At 32.8% G+C, this 20,746-nt stretch overlaps 3 protein-coding genes, 1 long non-coding RNA gene and 1 other non-coding gene across 5 annotated transcripts; 4 read left to right on the forward strand and 1 right to left on the reverse strand.

Moving 5' to 3' along the window:
* The first annotated feature begins 941 nt into the window (after window positions 1-941).
* On the forward strand, window positions 942-2,906 carry LOC107420186 (uncharacterized). The gene has a single exon (XM_016029086.3). It carries the CDS (start codon window positions 942-944, stop codon window positions 2,904-2,906), a length of 1,965 nt encoding a protein of 654 aa, XP_015884572.2.
* Window positions 2,907-5,940: 3,034 nt separating this feature from the next.
* On the forward strand, window positions 5,941-7,917 carry LOC107420238 (zinc-finger homeodomain protein 5). Its single transcript, XM_016029139.3, has one exon. The coding sequence runs from the start codon at window positions 6,670-6,672 to the stop codon at window positions 7,693-7,695; it is 1,026 nt and encodes a 341-aa protein (XP_015884625.3). The 5' UTR covers window positions 5,941-6,669; the 3' UTR covers window positions 7,696-7,917.
* A 5,666-nt stretch (window positions 7,918-13,583) lies between these two features.
* TRNAA-AGC (transfer RNA alanine (anticodon AGC)) lies at window positions 13,584-13,656 on the forward strand. Its single transcript has one exon. It is a non-coding gene; the product is annotated as a tRNA-Ala (tRNA).
* LOC112492038 (uncharacterized) lies at window positions 13,600-14,330 on the forward strand. Its single transcript, XR_003056382.2, has 2 exons — window positions 13,600-14,005; window positions 14,141-14,330. It is a non-coding gene; the product is annotated as an uncharacterized LOC112492038 (long non-coding RNA).
* LOC107420262 (protein RADIALIS-like 3) lies at window positions 14,168-17,062 on the reverse strand. Its single transcript, XM_016029168.4, has 2 exons — window positions 15,840-17,062; window positions 14,168-14,576 (listed from the first exon to the last, which is right to left on the reverse strand). Exons 1-2 carry the CDS (start codon window positions 16,124-16,126, stop codon window positions 14,552-14,554), a joined length of 312 nt encoding a protein of 103 aa, XP_015884654.1. The 5' UTR covers window positions 16,127-17,062; the 3' UTR covers window positions 14,168-14,551.
* Window positions 17,063-20,746: the final 3,684 nt, after the last annotated feature.

Genomic DNA, 20,746 nt, shown 5'->3' on the forward strand with positions numbered 1-20,746 from the left:
TGTCCTAATGAATATCATCAGTATTTTATTTATTTATTGATTTTTTTTAATTTTTTTTTAATTTTTTTTTTTTTTTTTGGGTTTGACAATGAGCTAACAGATATGTATACAGGCATAAAGTAATGCTCACGCAAAGCAACTGTAAATGTATATGGGCGGTATTGGGGTACATTTAGAAATATCCCTGTTTGGGGGTGCATTGACAAATGTTCCCATCAAAATTTAGCAATCCAATCCAACCTCAAACTAACTGGATTAAGCATGTCTTTTAAACACCACCCTAATTGAGGAGCTGCAGTCCATATGGAAGCTGCAGTTTGGAAAGAGACCAGGAGCAGGAAGCCAGAATCCAGTTTACAAGGTTTCTATTTGTTTGTATTCAAACAAACCTACCAATCATTGGCGAGCTATCAGATTAGAATCCAACCAAAGCTCTTGCAATTATCGGCAACGTCAACCTGTCCACGCGTCACATGTATAGTCCTATATAAAACTATCATATATTTCACCATCCTCACCCTCCATGTTTTTTACTACTCGTCACAGGTTCCCGACCTTTATGTCCTATTCATCCATCTGTTATCCATCTGGCACGAATAATTCCCTCACTGTGCGTGGATATACTAACACAATTATCATAAAATATAATCCAGGAGAGATATATAGAACGGCACAGTAGATGGTTCCAAAAAACTTCAACATTAGCATCAAAACAAGGACGGTTTTTTCAGATATCAATGCCAGAGATCATTGTTGGATATTCTCTTCGAATATCTCTTTATTCTCCCTTTTTGTATTCGTAATTGACCATCATTTTAACTGCATTACCAAACACAATATACCCTTTGTCAGAATCAAATTAGTACTGTTTGTGAGTGTGTATATATATATATATATAAGAATGGCTTACAACACATAGTCATCCAATAATAAAAGAGACTATGAATTACGAGAATTATGATCCTTCCTTTCCTGATCAACCGGTGGTTGATCTCTACCTTCCTGTCTGGGCTAACCTGCCTGCATTCCAGTCCAGGCCAGCTTTCATTTGGGTGGAAGATGGTTCGGTCGAAGCAACCGATGCTTCATTGTCCCTCACTTATTCTCAACTCAATAGCTCGGTCAATACCATTTCTTCTCAGTTACTCGGTCACTTACAAAGAAGGGACACAGTTGTCATTCTATGCTCTCCCGGGCTTGAACTCGTGGAGATCATCTTTGGTTGCCAAAGAGCTGGTCTTTTGAGCGTACCCATTTTCCCACCCAGTCCCTCTTTTACCAATGGAAATCATCACCACCTTGTGAGAGTTTTATCACAAACAAAGCCCAAAGCTGCCATAGCTCACTGCAGTTACATCACCAAGATTCACCAATACATTTCTTCGTCCTCAAACAATACAGAGCTCGTAAAGTTGTTACAGAATCTAAGATGGATTTCAACAGACCACCTTAAAACCAAAACGGTGGACTTAAGGAGTTCTGGTTCTTCGTCCCATAATGGTTGCAAATCCAACGAGTTGTTTTTGATTCAGTACACATCAGGTGCAACTGGAATACCAAAGCCGGTGCTCATAACTGCAGGATCGGCAGCTCATAATGTAAGGACAGCGAGGAAAGCCTATGATCTTCACCCGAACAGCATGATCGTGTCGTGGTTGCCTCAGTACCATGATTGCGGTCTCATGTTTCTTCTGCTGACCATTGTTTCTGGTGCCACATGCGTTTTAACCTCACCAAACGCCTTCATCAAACGGCCAAGGCTATGGCTCGAGCTCATTTCAAACTTCAGCGCGACTTGCACTCCGGTTCCTTCCTTCACATTGCCACTAGTAGTCAAGCGAGGTGGTATTGAGAAAGGAACTTCGAAAATAAACCTGTGGAGTATGAGAAACCTGATCATCATAAATGAGCCCATTTACAGAGATCCTATTGAACAATTTGTGAATGCATTTAGGCCTTTGGGTCTGAACCCATCATCGATTGCTCCATCTTATGGCTTGGCCGAGAATTGCACTTTCGTTTCGACTGCATGGAGATCAGGGAATAACAATAGTTCTGTTTTCCCCAACATTCCATCCCACAATAAGCTCTTGCCGAGTGCAAGGCTAGCTCATGGTGGTAATCATGATGAAATTGAAGAAGACATGGAAATTGTGGTTGTGAATGAAGAAACACAAGAAGCCGTTGAGGATGGAATCGAAGGTGAAATATGGGTTTCATCTCCAAGCAATGGTTCTGGTTATCTGGGTCATCCTTGTTTAACTAGGGAGGTTTATAACGGGAGACTAAGAAACAGAGTCAGTCGGTGCTTTCTTCGAACAGGTGATAGGGGTATTGTTAAAGGTGATGAGAGATATCTGTTCGTGACTGGTCGATGCGAGGACGTTATCAAGGTTTCAAACATGGAGGAGGAAATCCATCCACATTACGTAGAAACTGCAGCTTATAATAGTTGTCCAAGGTTTCTCAGAGGGGGTTGCATGGCTGCTATGGGAATTTCGAACAAGATTGTTCTTGTTGCAGAGATACAGATAATTAAGGAGAAAGATCAGAATCAGAATAAGGTTTTGAAGCGAATATGCGAAGGGATCAGGAAAACCGTGTTGAGGGATGAGAGGGTCGAAGTTGAATTGGTAGTTCTTGTTGAGAGTGGGAACGTACCAAAAACCACCTCAGGTAAAATACAAAGATGGGCTGCTAAACAGAAGCTGATTGGAGGGCAAATGAGCGTTGTGATGGAGATGGGTTTTGGAGTTTATGGTGGATTTGAAAATAAAGGGGAAGGAAATGGAGGTTTAATGGAGGGAATGAATGAAGGACAAGGTGTTCTAGTAGGGTCAGAAAATTATATTTTTTTGGGTTCAAATGCTGTACCTCGACGTTCCTCGTTGCTCTCTCTGTTATGAGTACATGTTTATTTTTCATTATGATGTTTGAAAGAACGATTTGTAAAAAATAAAAAAATAAAAAAAAATTATAAATATATATTGTTGTATAAGAATTTAAAAAAAAAATAAATAAATCTGATCTTTTCCTCCTTTTGTTATATTATATAAACATTTAAACAATAAATAAGCAACAGGAAATAGTACAGTACATTATAATACATTATTGCATACTTGGCTCGTTAATTTCTAGTGAGCTGTGTGAATGATACATACACAAACGTCCACCAACATCCCTGCCATTCATCATTAACATTACCCTTGCTCAATATATATATAATCTTATATTATTTAATTTTTATATTTAAGGTGTGATACACCTTCTTATCCAGAAACGGTCGGTGTGAGTGGTTTCTGTGAATTGTGTGAATGGTCTAATTCACAAAAAAAAAACTTCAATGCATAGGATGCAAATTACGTACTTTCACTAGCATATAGCGTGTGGAATCCGTATGTGGATCCCAAACCCTATGTGGGTAAGGGTGTATAACTGTGTACGCGATGCATGAAGATTTTCTTCTAATTCACAAGCATCACACCAGTTCACAAGGTCCCTACCATGCATCATTAAAGAAGGTTTTGTTTGGTTTGGATCTTAAATGTTCCTTGACAAGTTGGCCTTTTCTTCTGTTTTTTTGGTCAACATCAGTTTTCTGAAAGACAAGAAAAAAAGAAGTTATTTTCATCTATTTCTTTTTTCAATTCTATGCAAATTATTTTTAATATAAAGGTCTTTTGTAATGTTATTGAATTATAATGCAATATCATTTCCAAAATCAATCGTATAAACATTATTTTTCAATCAGTAATAAAACTATATTGGAAATTACATCTTATCAATGATCAATTATGTTGGACTGAAGCTAATTGTTTCGGGAACATTTCCAAAAATGTAGTTGTCCAGACCAGAAATTTCGAAAGGTCCTTTTAAATACATACCAAGAGCAAGGGCATGCGATGTGTTTGTTCTTCAGAGTTTTGAAAGCATTTGAGTATCATTCTCTTTTGTTACTTAAACTTTTTGGGATCCAACTATCTTTTTTTGAGGAATTTGGCTTTAACATTGCAACTTTTGTTTTTTCATGGTTGATTTCAAGTTTTTCTCTGGAAAAAACAGCAAAACTGATTAATTTCTTGGATTACAATTTCAAATATGGGTGCCTAGTAACCGTAAGTCCTAATAGAAAGATTATATATGGCACTGTTTGACATGGCTTTTAAGATATTGGTTATATCGTTTAAAGCTCAAAAATAACTTCTAAAAGAGTTTTAAACGATATTTTGAGAAAAGTCTCAAGTCGTCAAAGACATTTTAACAAAAGCTGGTAGGCCATACTTCTCCAAAAAGCTTTTTACAAAAAAGGAAAAACAGAATGAAAAAGAAGAAATAGTTTTAAACAGTAATTAAATTTGCACTCAATAACAAAAATAATACCATGATTATCTTTATCCCATCAAATCTCTCTTTTTAACTTGGAAGTTGCTGAATATTATCAGGGTGCGATCAAACCCAATTGCAAAATTTATTCCGCATGGCCAGCTTGGGAACCTAATTGCATAAAAAGGTATTTCTGTGGATCAAAACAAGGGTGTTTTTGTGATGGCTAAAGCTAAAGAAGGTGTGGGCCTCGGACCCAACAGATAAGTTTAACAAATAGATGCTAGAGGCTTGTTTTAACAGTCAGTCTTGGGTTTACTGTTTACACTTAACATTTTGAATTTCGCGGGCCTGTTCTCCTTAGTTCTGTACCATTTGTGATTGTGACAATTAATTCAATTTTCCATGTCAGCTTGTATAGTCTTTTTCTTCTTAATTTTTCCGAGCACTTATCGATAATTTTTGGGGATATCAAATACCTTCTGTCTTTCTGGTATCTCTGGGACCTATATGATTATGGTAGTAAAAACATGTTACTTTTTTCTTCAATCAGGGAGCAATATAATCATTCAATTAAGCATTTTTCATTCTTCTTAAATTACTGGGTTTTCTTTTAGTTATTGTATTGAAATAGTGAGTCACAAAACCACTTTTAAATTTCTTGAATTATTTATGTAGGTAAAAATTATGATGAGTAAATAGAAAATGACCAAAACAAGCCCATCTCAAAGTCATGGTTTTCGAACCTAAAACTTCTCCATTCCCATTTTTGGATTTGAACAAAAAAATAAAATAATAATAATAATAATAAAAAGAAAGAAAAAAGAAAAAAGACTTGGCTTTGGAGCTTCAATTGGCTGAAGCTGTACTGCACCAGGTCTATAGCTGAACAGTAGAGCAACCAAGTACCAAAGCAAAAGACGTGGAAAGAGAGACAAATAAAGCCATCGATTGCATCACAGAAAGGTAAAGACATTGCTTGGGGGCAAGCGTGGTGTCTCAGAGGCTGCAGAAGCCGCACGTTAGCCCTTTGATGTATGCGAGAGTAAGAAAGAGAGAGAGACACAGAAAGAGAAAGCAACACGACAACATAAAAACACTGTGGACCATCAAAAAAAAAAAAAAAGTACGCTTTTCACTTTTTTACCCTCCCAAACCCAGAGGGCCCAAAAAAAAAAAAAGGGAAGGGTTTTCTAAAATTTATATTTTCTTTGTTGTTTTGCATGGAATAGGGATTATATTATTTGTAATAGTTCTTAGTATAGAATTTAGTTAAGGAAAGCATGGAGTTTTATAGAATGAAAGAGGGTTTGATTATGAGAAAGAAAGAAAGAGATTGAGAAGTCGCATCAGAGAAATGAGTACCAGAGCAAAAAATGTTAAGCTAGGGACATAAGGGAGGGGTCAAGTGTGTTGAGATAAGAAATGGAAAAAAGGGCAATAATGAAGGGGGTGGGAAATGGGTCCCATTTTGGCAGGGCGTGGGAGAGGGGTGAACATGACGTTGTCGGTTGTTTTGTAATGTACAAAGTGAGTGAGAGAGAAATAGTTTTTTTTTTTAAATAAATAAAGAAAATTAAAAAAAAAAAAAAGGGCTCTCCTTAATCTCATCAATATATCTCTTAGCACTTTGGACTCTTATCTTTCCTTCTGGCTACACCACAAGCAACCAAGCTGTCTCTTGTTGGATGAGTAGTTGGCCTGTTGGAAGCACAGAAACACAATCCCTAAAACCCCATCTCTCTCTCTCTCTCTCTCTCTCTTTCTTCTTCCCCATCTGTTTTTTTTTTTCCCCCTCTCTTTCTCTCTCTGCTTATGCATTGATTTTTTTTTACCTAAATGAACACCATTAGAGATGTCCAGGCCATGATGTTAAAGATTGCTGTGTTTGCTGCTGCTTCTCTCTCTTTCTTAGAAACTGTGAGTTCGGTCCCATTTAAGCTTTGATTTTTTTTTTTATTTGTTTTTGTTTTGTTTGTATTTTCAAATCGTCTTCTACATATTACTCTTTATCTCTCTCTTTATCTCTTTCACATCCCTTTCTTTCCTCTCTCTTTATCTTAGCCTCCAAGGATCGAGTTTAGTTAAGAAACTACAAAAAATAATAATAATAAATAAATAAATAAATAAATAACGGCATGGGCTTTCTAAGCTTTAGCACCCCCTAAAGGTGTTTGACAAGTATAGGATAGGTTATTTATTTAGTAAATAAGCTTGTTTTCGGTATTCCAATTAGATAGATAGATAAGGAAAATTTTAAAATCCCAAGAAAAGTTCAGAGAGGGGGAGAGAGAGTACTTAATAACATAGGTTTTCTAGTACCTTTGTTTTGAGATTTAACAAATAATGGAATATAGAGCACAAGATAATGAAATGAGAACACCGGGTGGCTCTTTAAACTATATCCACCTAACAACTAAAGAATCATCAGGAGGAGAAAGAAGAAGAGTTGGGATTCATAATGGTAGTAGTACTACTCCAGGCCTCACTTGCACTCAAACCCTAGATTATCCCCATCATGTAGTTCAACCACCACCACCACTGCATGTACGAGATCCAGAACCGGATCGTGTCACCACCGGCGCCGGAGCTGGTGGACCTAAGTTGAAATCGCCTACCTCCGCCGGTACCATCAGGTACCGAGAATGCCTCAAGAACCACGCGGCGAACATCGGCGGCAATGTGTTCGATGGATGCGGAGAGTTCATGCCGTCCGGTGAAGAAGGAACATTGGAAGCCCTGAAATGCGCCGCTTGCGATTGCCATCGGAACTTCCACCGGAAAGAGATCGACGGCGAATCTCAGTACAGTCCGGGTTCCAGAAGAAGCTTAATGCTCACTCCTCTTCAGCTTCCTCCGCCAATGCCGTCTCCGTCTTCGGCGGGACTCGGCCACCACCATCATCATCATCATCAACATCAGAAATTCTCTATCGGTTATCACGGTAATCATCCGATGGCTTCAATTGTTCAGCCGATGAATGTGGCTTACGGTAGCGCAGGTGGGACCGAGTCTTCCAGCGAGGATCTGAATATGTTCCATTCCACCGCGGAAGCTCCCGTGGCGCCGCAGCCATTCGCATTGTCGAAGAAGAGGTTCAGGACGAAGTTCACTCAGGAACAGAAAGATCGGATGTTGGAGTTCGCTGAGAAAATGGATTGGAGGATTCAGAAGCAAAATGAAGAAGAGGTTGAGAAGTTTTGTGCTGAGGTTGGGGTGAAGAGGCAGGTTCTAAAGGTGTGGATGCATAACAACAAGAGCACCATTAAAAAGCAGCAGCAGCAAGAGAGTTCAAATCAATCTTTAGAGATGATTGAAGCTGATCAGCCTGAAGCTGAAGCTGAAGCTGAGCCTGAAGGGGTAGATAATTAGATATAATACTCACTCCCTTTGAATGCCTACGTAGTTGAGTTGAAGGAGATCAAAATATATAATATATATTCTGTATGATTCTTCTGTTGAAAAAAAAAAAAAAAAAAAAAGAAACTTGTTATTATTAATTATCTTTCAGAATTGTTTTTATTTTTTTCCCTTAATTATTAGTTATTTATCCATTGGATTATGTTGGGATAGAGTCTCTCTCCCATTTGGATATGCCTTACTTCGTTTTATCTTTGCTACATGAAGGGAAATTTATATATTTTTAAAAAATTTATATAATATATATTTTTTGTATCTCGTAGTTCAAAATACTTTGACGACAAAATTAAATAATAATAATAAATAGTGTTTATTTATCTATTATTAATAATATTTAGAAATTATGTAAAATTAATAATTTAACAAACTAAAATAATACTATAGGTTCCTTAAACAGGTATTGAGATCAATCACTTACCAATAATAAAATAAAAAGAAGGTACTGAGATCATATCAATCATTGGCAGTAATATATTAGCCACGGGATCTAAAAAGAATAATAAAGTTTAATTAAATTAATCTAGGTTGAAGGACTTAAGTCAACAGATAATAAATAAATAAATAAATAAAAAGTGCTACATGTCACTAGTTTACTTGTGAGTTTAAAAAATTCTTCCTCATTTGCTGGGGATCTATTATCATCTTATTGAATTTTGCTACTGGGATTTGTGACATAATAATTACTCATTATAGGTTAGTTATATATTAAGTGAACTTTTGTGACCAATCATTTAAATTATCAAATTGTTAAATAATATATGGATGTTATCTTATAATCATTAATGATAATAAATAATATTTTTCATAATAATATATATAAATAAAGGTCAATTTTATAAACTATGATGTTTGACAAAATTATTTTATTAGTTGAATGGATAAGTCTCACAGCATACAAATTATAAAAATAAATACTCATATATTTTAAATGCTTATCCAACTTTATATGTAAAAATTCAAAATGATTTATGAAAAGATATTTATCAAATATTTTGGAATATTAACGTTGAATACGTTCCCACATGTGTGTATATATATATATATATATATTATTGGGATTATCATACAGTCCAAGTTAAAAAAAGGGAGAGATAGTTTATAGGAACCATGACTTCAGGTGTGTGAGGTATTTTATACCTTGATAAGAGTAACTTTACCATCTAAATCTATTTGCAAGATGACCAGATTTTTATTTACCAAAAAAGAAAATGATGACCAGATTTTTGCATAATGCTTAGCTAACTTCTGTAATCTGACATGCATGTCGGATCTATGATCTTTCCACATTTTTACTACTCTGAGCTATTAAATATATCGAGTCCTACATGTTTATAATTTTGTTTGTGTTAAGTATTTTCTTTTACTCAATCTTTATATCAACTAAATTGTTAACAATTGATGGTTACAACTAACAAGGTACAACATTGGTTCATAATCTATAAAAGTTCAATTTTCAATAAATATTGAAGAGTAATTATTCTAAACAGCAAATGCATCACTTACTTTTTTGGGCCATTATTCTACCTTACTATAAAGTTATCAAATCTGGGACAATATTTCACCTTTAAGTAATTTTCCTACACTAAAATTTTTTGTCAAACCCTCCCACAGCCCCTCTTCAAATTTTCTTCTTTTCCATCATATTATTAAGAATATGGGAGGAGTGTGGAGGAAAAAAGAAGGAAGGACAAAATTTGTTTTTCACACACATTTTTCACGTTAGACTAAAAAGGGAAAGTTAAACTATTAAACTTGGTGCTTTCCAAAAAAAAAAAAAAAGAGCTATTAAAATTGGTGGTTGTTCTTCGTTAAAAATAAAAAAATAAAAAACAAAAAAATAAAATAATCCTACCCTTATCAAAGCTGGATCTCAACGGATCACTACGTCACCAGTTGCCAATTTCACTATTTCGTACTCTAATTGGTCCATACCAACCGCTCTACCCTGTCAAAATAGAGAAAATTTCGTATGCCATCCGATACAGATCAGTTGGTACCACTCCAACTTCAAGTGGTTAAATGTCATATATTAAAAATATACCATATTATACGCAATCTGACATATTAATCACTATTTTTTTATTTTTTATTTTTGAAAAACATGAAACTTTTTGCAGAAAGGGTCGCTTTCTCTAATTTTTTTTCCTTGGCTAAGGTTTCTCTCATCTCCATCTTTACCAGCCATCAGAAAAGCTCTTCTTTGAAAACACTTTAAAGTTTAGTACTCCCTTTGTTTGCTCTGCAACTCTGAATCATCAAGTTAGAATTTTATAAACTAGACCCATTTTTGGTTCAATTCAAACCATTCACAATTTGGGTTTGGGTTGGGTGTAGACAGTGTTTCAATTCCATTATGACATCTTCCATGGTGGATTTTACAGGAAAAAATAAAACAAAAGAAAAATTGAGCGTTTTAATGTTTTTGGTCCAGCAATTAACTGATGGGTGTTTTCATGTTATTCCCCTGCTACTTTATATATCTTGTTCATTAACTTGATTTTTCAATCCAACTCTTAATTCCCTTAATTTACATTTTTGTGTTAAAGTAATTTCAGGTAGTTGATGAACAAACCTGGCATCAATCAAGACTCAAATGGCTTCTCCGAACAAATTAATGAAAGAGATGGATTTAATCATTACCTTGAAGTACTTGTTCCGTTATAAAGTTTACAGAAATCAAAGTGAGAAAAAACCTTAACGTAAAAGCTCCTTCTTAAGGAAGAAAAGAAACTTCTTGTATAGTTCCCAACTTTTGTTTTTTCAAAGTATAAAAAGTATAGGAATCGTGTGATTTGATGTGGTAAATTTTTAAAACCTGTCATTCAATTGTTTGAAGTGGTACCAGCTGATCTGTTAATATGCAAGATTTTCTTCTCAAATTACTATTATTACATAAACCACGAGGAGAGAGGCAACTTTAATTTGATAATGCCACGTGGACATATAACCCTATCTTTTTCTAGGGAGAAAAGGACCTGTACCAACACCTACTAACTATATTCGCATTTAAGCCGTCTTTAAACCCTAATTATTTCAATATTAAATCATATACCCAAATCTCTCTCTCTCTCTCTCTCTCTCTCTCTCTCTCTCTCTCTCTCTCGTGGCCTCCTCTGTAAATAATATTGCAGCTACATTTGCGACACTACCAACAACATCGACTTCTTCTTCCTTTTCATCTCCACCTTCAAATTCTCACCACACAAACTTCCCTCTATCCATCTACCCCCAAGTCCGTCTCTGCCTCTAGAAACCCACACACTTCTCTTCCGAAGTCCTAGAGATCAACCCTGATCCACCTCTATGGCCCACCAGCTCCACCACCACCACCACCCCTGCATTCAATCTCTACCGTAGGTGTATCGTCCGGGAGGTTTTGCTCGACCTCGATCAACAACGGTGTGATTCTACAAACTCAAAGGTAACCTGATAGAGATTGACTCTTGGCCAATGTTTGTTCCATTTCCGTCTCAATTCTCATGTAACATTATTTTTGGCCATTGTTTTTTATTTTATTTATTTTTTAGACGTATGTTATGTTGTTCGAGTCATTATTATTGTTATGATAATCGATGTCACAAAATAATTATAATAAAATAATCGTTTTGATAGGTCTAGATATTTGGTCCGATGGAGATGAAATCAAATTTGTAACCAAATAATCAATTACATTATTAAATCTAAAATCCCCCCCCAAAAAAAAAAAAAAAAAAAAAAAGGTCTTAGGGAGTCAGAGGTAACATATACTAGCGCTTTATATTTCAAGGCTTCTTTACATTTTTCTAAAATGGCAAATGACGATTTTTCTTTTTAACGGAAATAGAAACTCTTCTATTTTGTGAAAAAAATTATAGTTATCAAATTTTGGAACTAAATAATGAACTATGAGACAGTATATTGGTCACAATAAGAAGTCACATTATTCATTACGTGAATATATATCATATTGAATAGAAGCCCATCAAACTTGACAGACAATACATAATTCATCAAACCCTCTCCGAGTAGTATAAGAGTCTAAAGGGAGGGTTCATGAAATATAATCTGGAAGAAATAGTTGAAAAAAAAATGTTTAAAAAAATAATACTAGAATTAGGTGATGCAAAATGCATTACCCTAAGACCTAAGCTTTCGACGGTGTCTCTTCCTTTTTGTCTGAATCTCCTGTCAAATCCCTGGAAATATCACCAATCACACAATATAACCGTTTGAATAAAATTTTATCTCAACCCATCTAAACATTAACATTTGTATGGAATTTAAAATTAAAAAAAAAAAAAAGAAGAAAAACTAATCGTATAAAATTTAGAAATAAATAAATAAACTTACTCAAATTTATCTTTCAACCAACCACCCCATGATGAGGTGGTTTCCTTAACATTTTCCACGGCATCAGACGCTGCTCCTTTTGCAGCTTCGGCAGCATTTTGCACAGGACTTTCCTCGCCCAACACCAAATTGGACGAAAATACCAGAACCAACAAAAATATCACAACAAATGCTTTGTTCGTCGCCATTTTTCTTTTCAATTTTTCTGTCCGTTGAAATAAAAATCAGTTTGCTTTAATTCTTGATTTACTCAAATGTAATTACTTATTACTGCCTAAGAGGCCGTATGTCTATTTATAATGTTTAGAGGACGTATAATGGGGTTGTAAAGCCCTTTTCAGTGGCCGTCTCTATCGCATAAGTTTGTGATACTTGGGAGCAATTCTCTCTTTGATTTTCCATGTTTAGTAGGTGATAAGTGAAAGAAAACCGAGAGCCTCGACCAGGAATGGTTGGGTTTCCTTTTGACTTGTCAACGCCACAATTTATATGGCTTATGTGGCAAACAGGCATTGCAAAAGGGACTGGTTTGGATCCTTGTATAAAAGTTTGGCCATTGGTCATTGACCATCTTGCAGACCATGTAGATTCTTTTTTTTTTTTTTTTTTTGGTAAATTGCAGACCATTAACCTGTGTGGTTTTTTTTGTTACCTGTCACATATAATTATAAGCTGTTCAAATCAAGCGCGCATGCATACGCATACATACTTTAAAAAAAAAAAAAAAAAAAAAAAAAGGAACACAAAGCGAAAAGCTATAGATCTTATAACATTTTACCTATAGCGTCTTCAATGATGGATATAAATTAATCTTTATATGATATAAAATTTTATATTATTAAAATTTATGTTATATAAATGTATAATTAATTTTAAACTTGTTTTTAATAATAATATGTATAAAAGTTATTTATTATTAATTAATTATATATTTTAAAAAATTTTGAATTAATTGATTTTCTAAAAACTTTAGTGTGTGACATAGATATATTTTCTTTGATAATATTTTGGTCATACTAATTTGATATTCATTTTAAATATTAATATTGGAGAATAATAATTATAAAATGATATATATACTACTTATGTGACATATTTATTTTTTCAATCCAAGTTCTCATTTGGAGATGCTCTATTTTCTCATTGTGAACCATATATCCAACTTATTTGCTCTATTTTCTCATTGTGAACCATATATCCAACTCATTTGTAAAAATGACATAATTTTTAGATAAATGAATAATATTAAACAAAGTAATAGTTAATCAAGTATAATAAAATCAATAATTCAATAGGTATTGTTAATTCTTTATTTTATATCTCATGTTCTGAAAAGAGAATCTGATTATCCACAAATTTTCGTTACATACTATAATCGAGTGACATAATTAGTGTTTATCCGCAATTCAAATTATAGTTTGATTTTGCTGTCCAAAAAAAAGTTTATATATTGATTTTATCCCTCGGAAAATAATATCTGATTAAAGGTTTGTACAGCTTCTAACACAGCAGGGGATGTAGCTCAGATGGTAGAGCGCTCGCTTAGCATGCGAGAGGTACGGGGATCGATACCCCGCATCTCCACTACCGTTGTTTTTCGTTTTGAATATTGTTATTATTTTTCAGTATTAAAAATTTAAACCGACGGTTCGGACGGTTTTAATTATGTGAAATAAATACAATGATACAGATCCAGAATTTCCAATACGAAACTCGTTTTCCAGCCTTTGCTATGCTTGGGCGCTAAGAAACTTTCGCTCGAATTTTCCATCAGGCATCTCATTTTCTCTGTTATTTCCCTCCCAAATTTCAATACACAATTCTCATTTTATCTATTTTGCCAAATCGATGCGGATTTTCCTGCCTCAAGCTATGCATTTTTGGGAACGATTTGATTTTCTTGATACTGGTTTGCCTTCCATAAAATTATAAGGTCAGTACAAAAAACTGCTTTTTAATTTCCGCTTTCGGATTTGACTCTGTTAAATTCTGCAATTGATTAATTTCAATTTCTTCTTGATTATACTTTTTTTTTTTTTGATGATGAAACATCAATTTGCGTTTTCAGATCCGTTTAATCGACGAAATTCTTAGCATCTTCGACTTGCTAGCTAGATCGTTAATCTCTCTTGGATCTGTTAATTTTTCACTCCTAATTCCATACTTGCTTCGATTATGTTGTTTGATTTGTACATGGAAGAATTAAAACAAATGTAAGAAGTTCGTAAGAATCAGAAACACATAAAACACTTCTTTGATTTAGAAAATCCATTACAGAGTAGGTACAGATTTCAAACAGAGAGACTGAAACACAGAGGGGTTAGATTTTGAAAACATTCATCAGACTGACAATATAAACATTTGGCAGTTGGTGGGAAGGAACAGTAGCCTCCACGTTACAATCCACTTTTTTCCTTTATACCTATGCATATGCTATTTTACAGGTCTTTGTCACAATAAAAATGCTAATTGACTCCCTTCACAGCTTCAGATTCTTCAGTAGCCTGTATATAAAAACAATATTATCCTTAAGCATCTTGAATATTTAGAGAATTCCGACCACAAAAAAATCTATCAAAATATCCTATTTTATTATTATTATTATTATTATTATTATTTTGACATTAATAGTTGTAGCAGTTTCTAAACCCCTTTTTATAAATGTTACCCAACCTAATGCACGTTGTTTATCACAGTATTTTCTTGAATTGTTAATGCTGCCAATAGTTTTAGGACAGCGTTTGTGATCAGGTATGCATTTGTGAAAGAATGCGAAATTAATTTTAAAAGTTATTGGATAGCGTCACACCTGCAATACTCATCAAATACTAGAAGCATCGGCTAAAAGTAATATAAAAATAATTTATCTATCTTGGAGGACTGAACTCCAAATTATAGGACCATGTGCATATGTGATCTAAATAAGTAGGGATTAGATTTCATGTGGGCCGGTTTTCTTTTCGTAGGAAGTTGGGTAAGAATATGTAAGGATCATAAATATAAAACCGCAAAATGATGTCGGAGAAAAAAAAAAAAAAAAAAAATCTTTTGGGGGCACTGAGGTCGGTGTTTTTGGTTTCAGCTGTCGTTGTCTGTACAGGATACATGGTCGACTAAACTCTGTAGTCTTTTCACTATAGCTCGGATATGAGAAATTGACGCTTAATGATGCAAAATTTTTGTGTAGCTTATGGATACTTGGGAGATTAATGGTGGAATATATTAGCCATTTTTTTCAACTTCCTTGAAGTTCGTGTGATGAGATTGTTGACTAATAATGTGACTAATCAATCAGCACAATGGCCATTTTCTTGTGACGTTTAGTTTGGGTGAGAACAATGCTTGCTTGGCGCTTTACGCGATCTCCTGAAAGTTTTTCTTGTTATTTATCATCTATAGGAGAATTTTAGGCCTTGTAGACTTGATGGTTATACATTTTTCATCTGAAGATGAAACCATGATGAATACCTAGGATGGGAACTGTGGTAAACTAATGTTTTTTGAACTGTAAGCTACAATCGTATACTTCCCTGATTGTACTAATTAAGCCCTTGCCTTCCCTGCATTGACCTGTAACTTGGCAGATGACACTGTGGAATTGATGAATGAATCGCATGTATTGTAAGAATTCTAAAGGAATACCTTAGTACATGATAGTATCGATTTTCAGAATTATGGAAACGAGGTTGATATGTCAAAGTGGCAAAAACAAAGATATAAAAAGTGCTTATGATTGGCAGTGAAGATAAGAGATAGGGGTATGCTACCTCTGTTCGTCACCATATCCTCCATGGTTGCTCCCAGTGGATTTGTAGTCAGGAATAGGGAACTGGCCAGATTCAATATTCATGAGATCTTGCACAAGGATCTCATAGTGCCTCTTTACTTCCTCTGCAGTCTTCCCACCCACGGCCCTGGCCACATTCTGCCAGCGGTCTGGAGTGTCTTTGTCAAAAACAGCCAGAGCCTTCTCAAATAGCTTGTTTTGCTTAGGTGTCCAAGAGGAGTTAGAACTAGAAGAGCTGCGGGAATAAGAGAGAGAGCCTGATGCCATCTCTTTAAGGTGAAAGATAAGTTAAGGCTAAGGTGGGCCGGAAGACGAAGGGAGATATAAGAAGAAGATGGTTAAAGTGATAAGTAGATGATGGTATAGGTTGGAATGATAAAGAAAAGCTGCTAAAGGAATTGGCTGGTTGCGCAGAGGATAGAAAGCAAAAGGAGTTGTGTTCTCAGTACTGAAGGTAGAAAGAACTGAAGTCTAGGGGATGGTATGGGCAAGAGTTACCAGTGCTCCTTATAAACTGGAGAAGGTCTAGGAAATCTGCAAGTTGGGCGAATAATTTTTGGCAATGCAACAAGATGTGATTCGCTTTCGTTGATCAATGTTTGGAACAGCAGGACAATATAATTACAAAGGGAATGCTGTGAGACCGTAGTGTCTAATATCTGTCCTGTTTATATGTATTTTTTTTATCTGAAGGTACAGATTTTCTTGTAATTTTTTAATCTCATCAGCCAAGTTGGGGATTAGATCCAATTCTTAAGACTACCCATTAACATAGATGCGCTAACAATAGGAACCTCCAGTTCCACACCTCACCTTTGAGGCCCGCAAAAGGACACAGGCAAGATTTTCTGCCTACTCTTTAGTTGGACCTGGAGGATTTTCTTCCTTTCCTTATTTGGGCAACTTGCTATAGTATATGCTCACTTTAAGGGAGTATATAATTATTCCTCTTCTACACTTTAATTAATATGTGATTACAACAATAATAACACAAAATAAATATTAAAAGAAGGATAATAATAAACACATTATTGGACATGACAACAAGGTTTCCAATAGGCAAGAGGAGCGTCTATGGCATACTTAGACAGATGCCAAATGATCATTAAATTTGTTAATATATGAGAGTATTTGTGAGTGCAGAATGATAATTGTGAAGATGCCTATTTTGAGATTATGAAAAATAATTAAAAATGATGCGTCATTAATTATGACCTTGTAGTCTGCTGTGCATGAAGGGCGGGTGATGATTCTCTTCCCTATTGCCTATTGCTTGTTCTTATGCAGTCTTCCATCTCTTCAACTCGTCAGACTGGAAGTGTAAGTTTCAAAAGGTTGTCTTTACTCTAACGAGGGTGGGGGCCTCTTTATGATTTAAGATAAAGAGTGGCGCCGTATGGCCTTTTTAGAATGTCTGATTGCTACTAAAGAGCTAGCAAGAATATAAATACACACACACACATATATATATATATATATATAGAGAGAGAGAGAGAGAGAGAGAGAGAGTTTTGATTAAGTGGATTGTTTAATTTATTTTTTAGTACATAATATTCATATGACATAAAATTAAATAAAAATAAACAAGAAAATATATAAAATTTTTAATTTTTTTTTTAAAATTTACACAATGTGAGAATTTAATTGGTTTTTATTAAAATATTTATTTTTTCTTATTGAATGCTCATTGAAAATACTTTTAATTTTTAAATTAAAAATAGATAAAATTAACTATTTATAATCGTTGAATTATGTATACTTATGTGATAGATTTTCAAGTTAAAAAGTGAAAAATATTTTTATTTAAATCGCGAAACTGCCTATATATTTATATATATATTTAAGGGGATCGGATTGCGAAGTTATTCACGAGTTTTCATGTCATCCGAAGTTGGAAATTGGGTTTTAATCAGCTTCTGAGCAACATTCCAAAAGGTTTATTGGGGGCTAGTCAGCAAGACATGGGGGGATAAATATATTTCTTCCGCAGCTAAGTCGCTATAATGGTCAACGAGGCCTTGCTCGTTTTAGCTTCTTTCAATGATAAAAGTACTAATGTTGTAAGTTTACCTAGATAAAACCAATTAATAATAATGAACGATATACTTGTTATTTGAGTATAAGTTCTTTCGTCGTATGGTTGATACTTAAACCACTACTGCCTTTTAGAACCAAAAAAAAAAAAAAAAAAAAAGGAATATTGCAAAAATGTTTTATTATTTTACTAATTAGCTATCTTATCATTTTTGGTTGTTATATCCAACAGATTTTCTATTTTCACAAATGATCTTTGTTTTGAAAATTTATATTTTAAGACATCAAAATTATGTTTAATATTTATTCTTTTAGTAAAATTATATGTATATATATTGTAAATAGTTGGCTACTATTTATTTTCCTATTTTTGAAAAATATTTTTTGAAGCAACTTTAAACTGTAAAAAGTAAAAAAAAAAAAACAAATATATATATATATATATATAATAATTATTATAATAAAACAACAACAACAAAATCAACAATTCTAAACTAGCTAGCTTTAATTACTTTTTAGTATGCAGTTGGCCATTTTGTTACCCGTTAGATACATTGCACAGAGACGGATTATGTCATGAACAATAATATATATTCTACTTTTAAATGTTACAAAATGTTATGGAATATTACATGTAGGTATTATTCCTTTGATTAACTATAGTACTCTGAACCTCTAAAATTTTAGGATTAAAACTTTTTAATTTTTAAAGATAATGATTAAGGTTTTTAATTTTAAAATTTGTTGTTAAATTGTCAGATTTTTAATTTTGAACAAACAAATTAATAACAATTTTATTCAAAAACTTACAGTAGAATCCCTAATAAAAAAGATTAATGTGTTACTATTATCAATTTATTTGGTTAAAATTAAAAATTAAATTAATTTGTTACAAATTTAAAATTTCAAAATATAAAATTATTACATTTAAAGTAAAACTTTAAACCTTAAAACCCTACAAATTAATCAAGAATACCAAAGTAAACTATTTTTTTTTTTTTTTTGGGTTGAACAAGTATAATTAACCTTAATCCTTTTAAAGAGATAAAATATTAATTAAGTTTGTCATGAACAATCTTGACGTAGGCGATACGGGTTTATAAGCTCTAAGTTGGTATAAAATTACGTTGCAGGCATGGATGTACATGTGTAACTCGTGTTTTTGGTTCACCCGTCTGTTCTATTTTCCCGAATACTCATGGCAAATATTTGATAGCTCTTAAAGCATTTTCATGCCGCTGGGATGTGTTCACATTCCAATGTCGAACTGATGGGGCCTAATTAATAAATATGACTCCTAGCCTCGTAGCCATTCGACATTTGTCTTGCAATGTATTTTCGTTGTGAGGCGAGAGTCAAGACTTGATTTAAATTTTATTACCCAAAAAAAAAAGAAAAAAAAAGAAAAAAAGAAGAAGAAAAGGACTTGATTTAAAGTTTTATTTTTTGTGGATCTTGAAAGTCTGTGGACGGGAAGTTACGCTCTCTACCCGATAAACAGTAGATTACGTTAAGAATTTAATTTTGCATTTTGATATTTATTATTGTAAAGTAAATTTTAACTAAAATATTTAATATTATTATTTACAAGTTTCATTGGTCATCGTACAAATAATATATTTTTTAAAATTTTATGTAACGAAGACAATACTACTTACTACCTCCTAATATAAAATAACTTTGATTCTTCTTCTTCTGGGCTTTTAGACCCCTCTGTGACGCACACAAAAAAAAATTAATAATAATAAAAAAAAATTAACTTGATTCTAAACGCATGTAATTTTTTATTTTATTTTATTTATTTTTTTTTGTTTGGGGGAGGTGGGGGGTGGTTGTAAACAGGGCCGGCTTAAGGCATAAGCAACTAGGACACAAGCGTAGGCCCCATTTTCTTGGGATCCCTCAAAATAAAAAAATAAAAAATTATTTATATAATATATTCATATACTAACTAGAATATAATTATTAATTTATTTTAAAAGTATAAAAATTTTGATTTAAAATTTTTTTAAATTATATAATTAATTATTTATTTTTAAGGTGAATTCTAATTGATTATTTATTATAATAATTATTTTTAATTATTTTTATTTTTAAAAAATAATATCAATTAAGTTTAATTAAATATTTTATATTTTATAATTGATTATATTTTAATAATAAAAAAATATGTTAAATATTTTTCTCATTTATGCATTTTTTTTCATTTGTTTATACATTTTTTTTCATCTTACTTATTTATTTTTATTCGTTATCATTCACTCATATTTTATATTTATTTAATTTGGTATCCAACCCATTATCATTTGCAATTTTGATACAGATGACTTTAAAATAAAAAATAAGCTTATAAGTAATAATTTATATTGTTCATTCTCATATTAGTTTTAATTTTTATTTTTTTAATGAATTAATGATTTTAATTATTTACTAATTGTTCTTACTATTTATAAAAAATTAAACTTTGTATCCCTCTAGTTTTTGCTTTTATTTTTTTATATTTTAATTCAAATAAATTGATTAGATTTATTTTGAGAACTAAAATTTAAAAAAATAAATAAATTCTTTTCCCTATCCATAAATTTATTATTTTTTGTTAGTGCAACTTCAGTAAAAAAAAAAAAATTTCAATATTGAAATTAATAAAAGCTTATTTATGTTGAATTATATCTCAAAAAGATCAAACAATTAACAAATTTATTAATTAAAAAATATTTATTATCAAATCTTGAATATAAAAATTTAATTAGTAATTTTCCATCTAAAAAGGCCAAAAAGATATAAATTATATATCAAAAAATTTATTATATAAATAATAATAACCCTAAATATTTTTTTTGCCTAGGGCCTCAA

This window comes from Ziziphus jujuba, chromosome 5 (genome assembly GCF_031755915.1).
Source record: "Ziziphus jujuba cultivar Dongzao chromosome 5, ASM3175591v1".
Classification (NCBI taxonomy): domain Eukaryota; kingdom Viridiplantae; phylum Streptophyta; class Magnoliopsida; order Rosales; family Rhamnaceae; genus Ziziphus; species Ziziphus jujuba.

Bases quoted from the DNA above. Each gene is read 5' to 3' on its own strand.
- LOC107420186 (XM_016029086.3), top strand. From the start codon at position 942: ATGAATTACGAGAATTATGATCCTTCCTTTCCTGATCAACCGGTGGTT.
- LOC107420262 (XM_016029168.4), bottom strand. From the start codon at position 16,126: ATGGCATCAGGCTCTCTCTCTTATTCCCGCAGCTCTTCTAGTTCTAAC. The intron at 14,577-15,839 runs GTAGCATACCCC...TTTTATATACAG, and splicing joins GGATATGGTGACGAACAGAG to GCTACTGAAGAATCTGAAGC.
- LOC107420238 (XM_016029139.3), top strand. From the start codon at position 6,670: ATGGAATATAGAGCACAAGATAATGAAATGAGAACACCGGGTGGCTCT.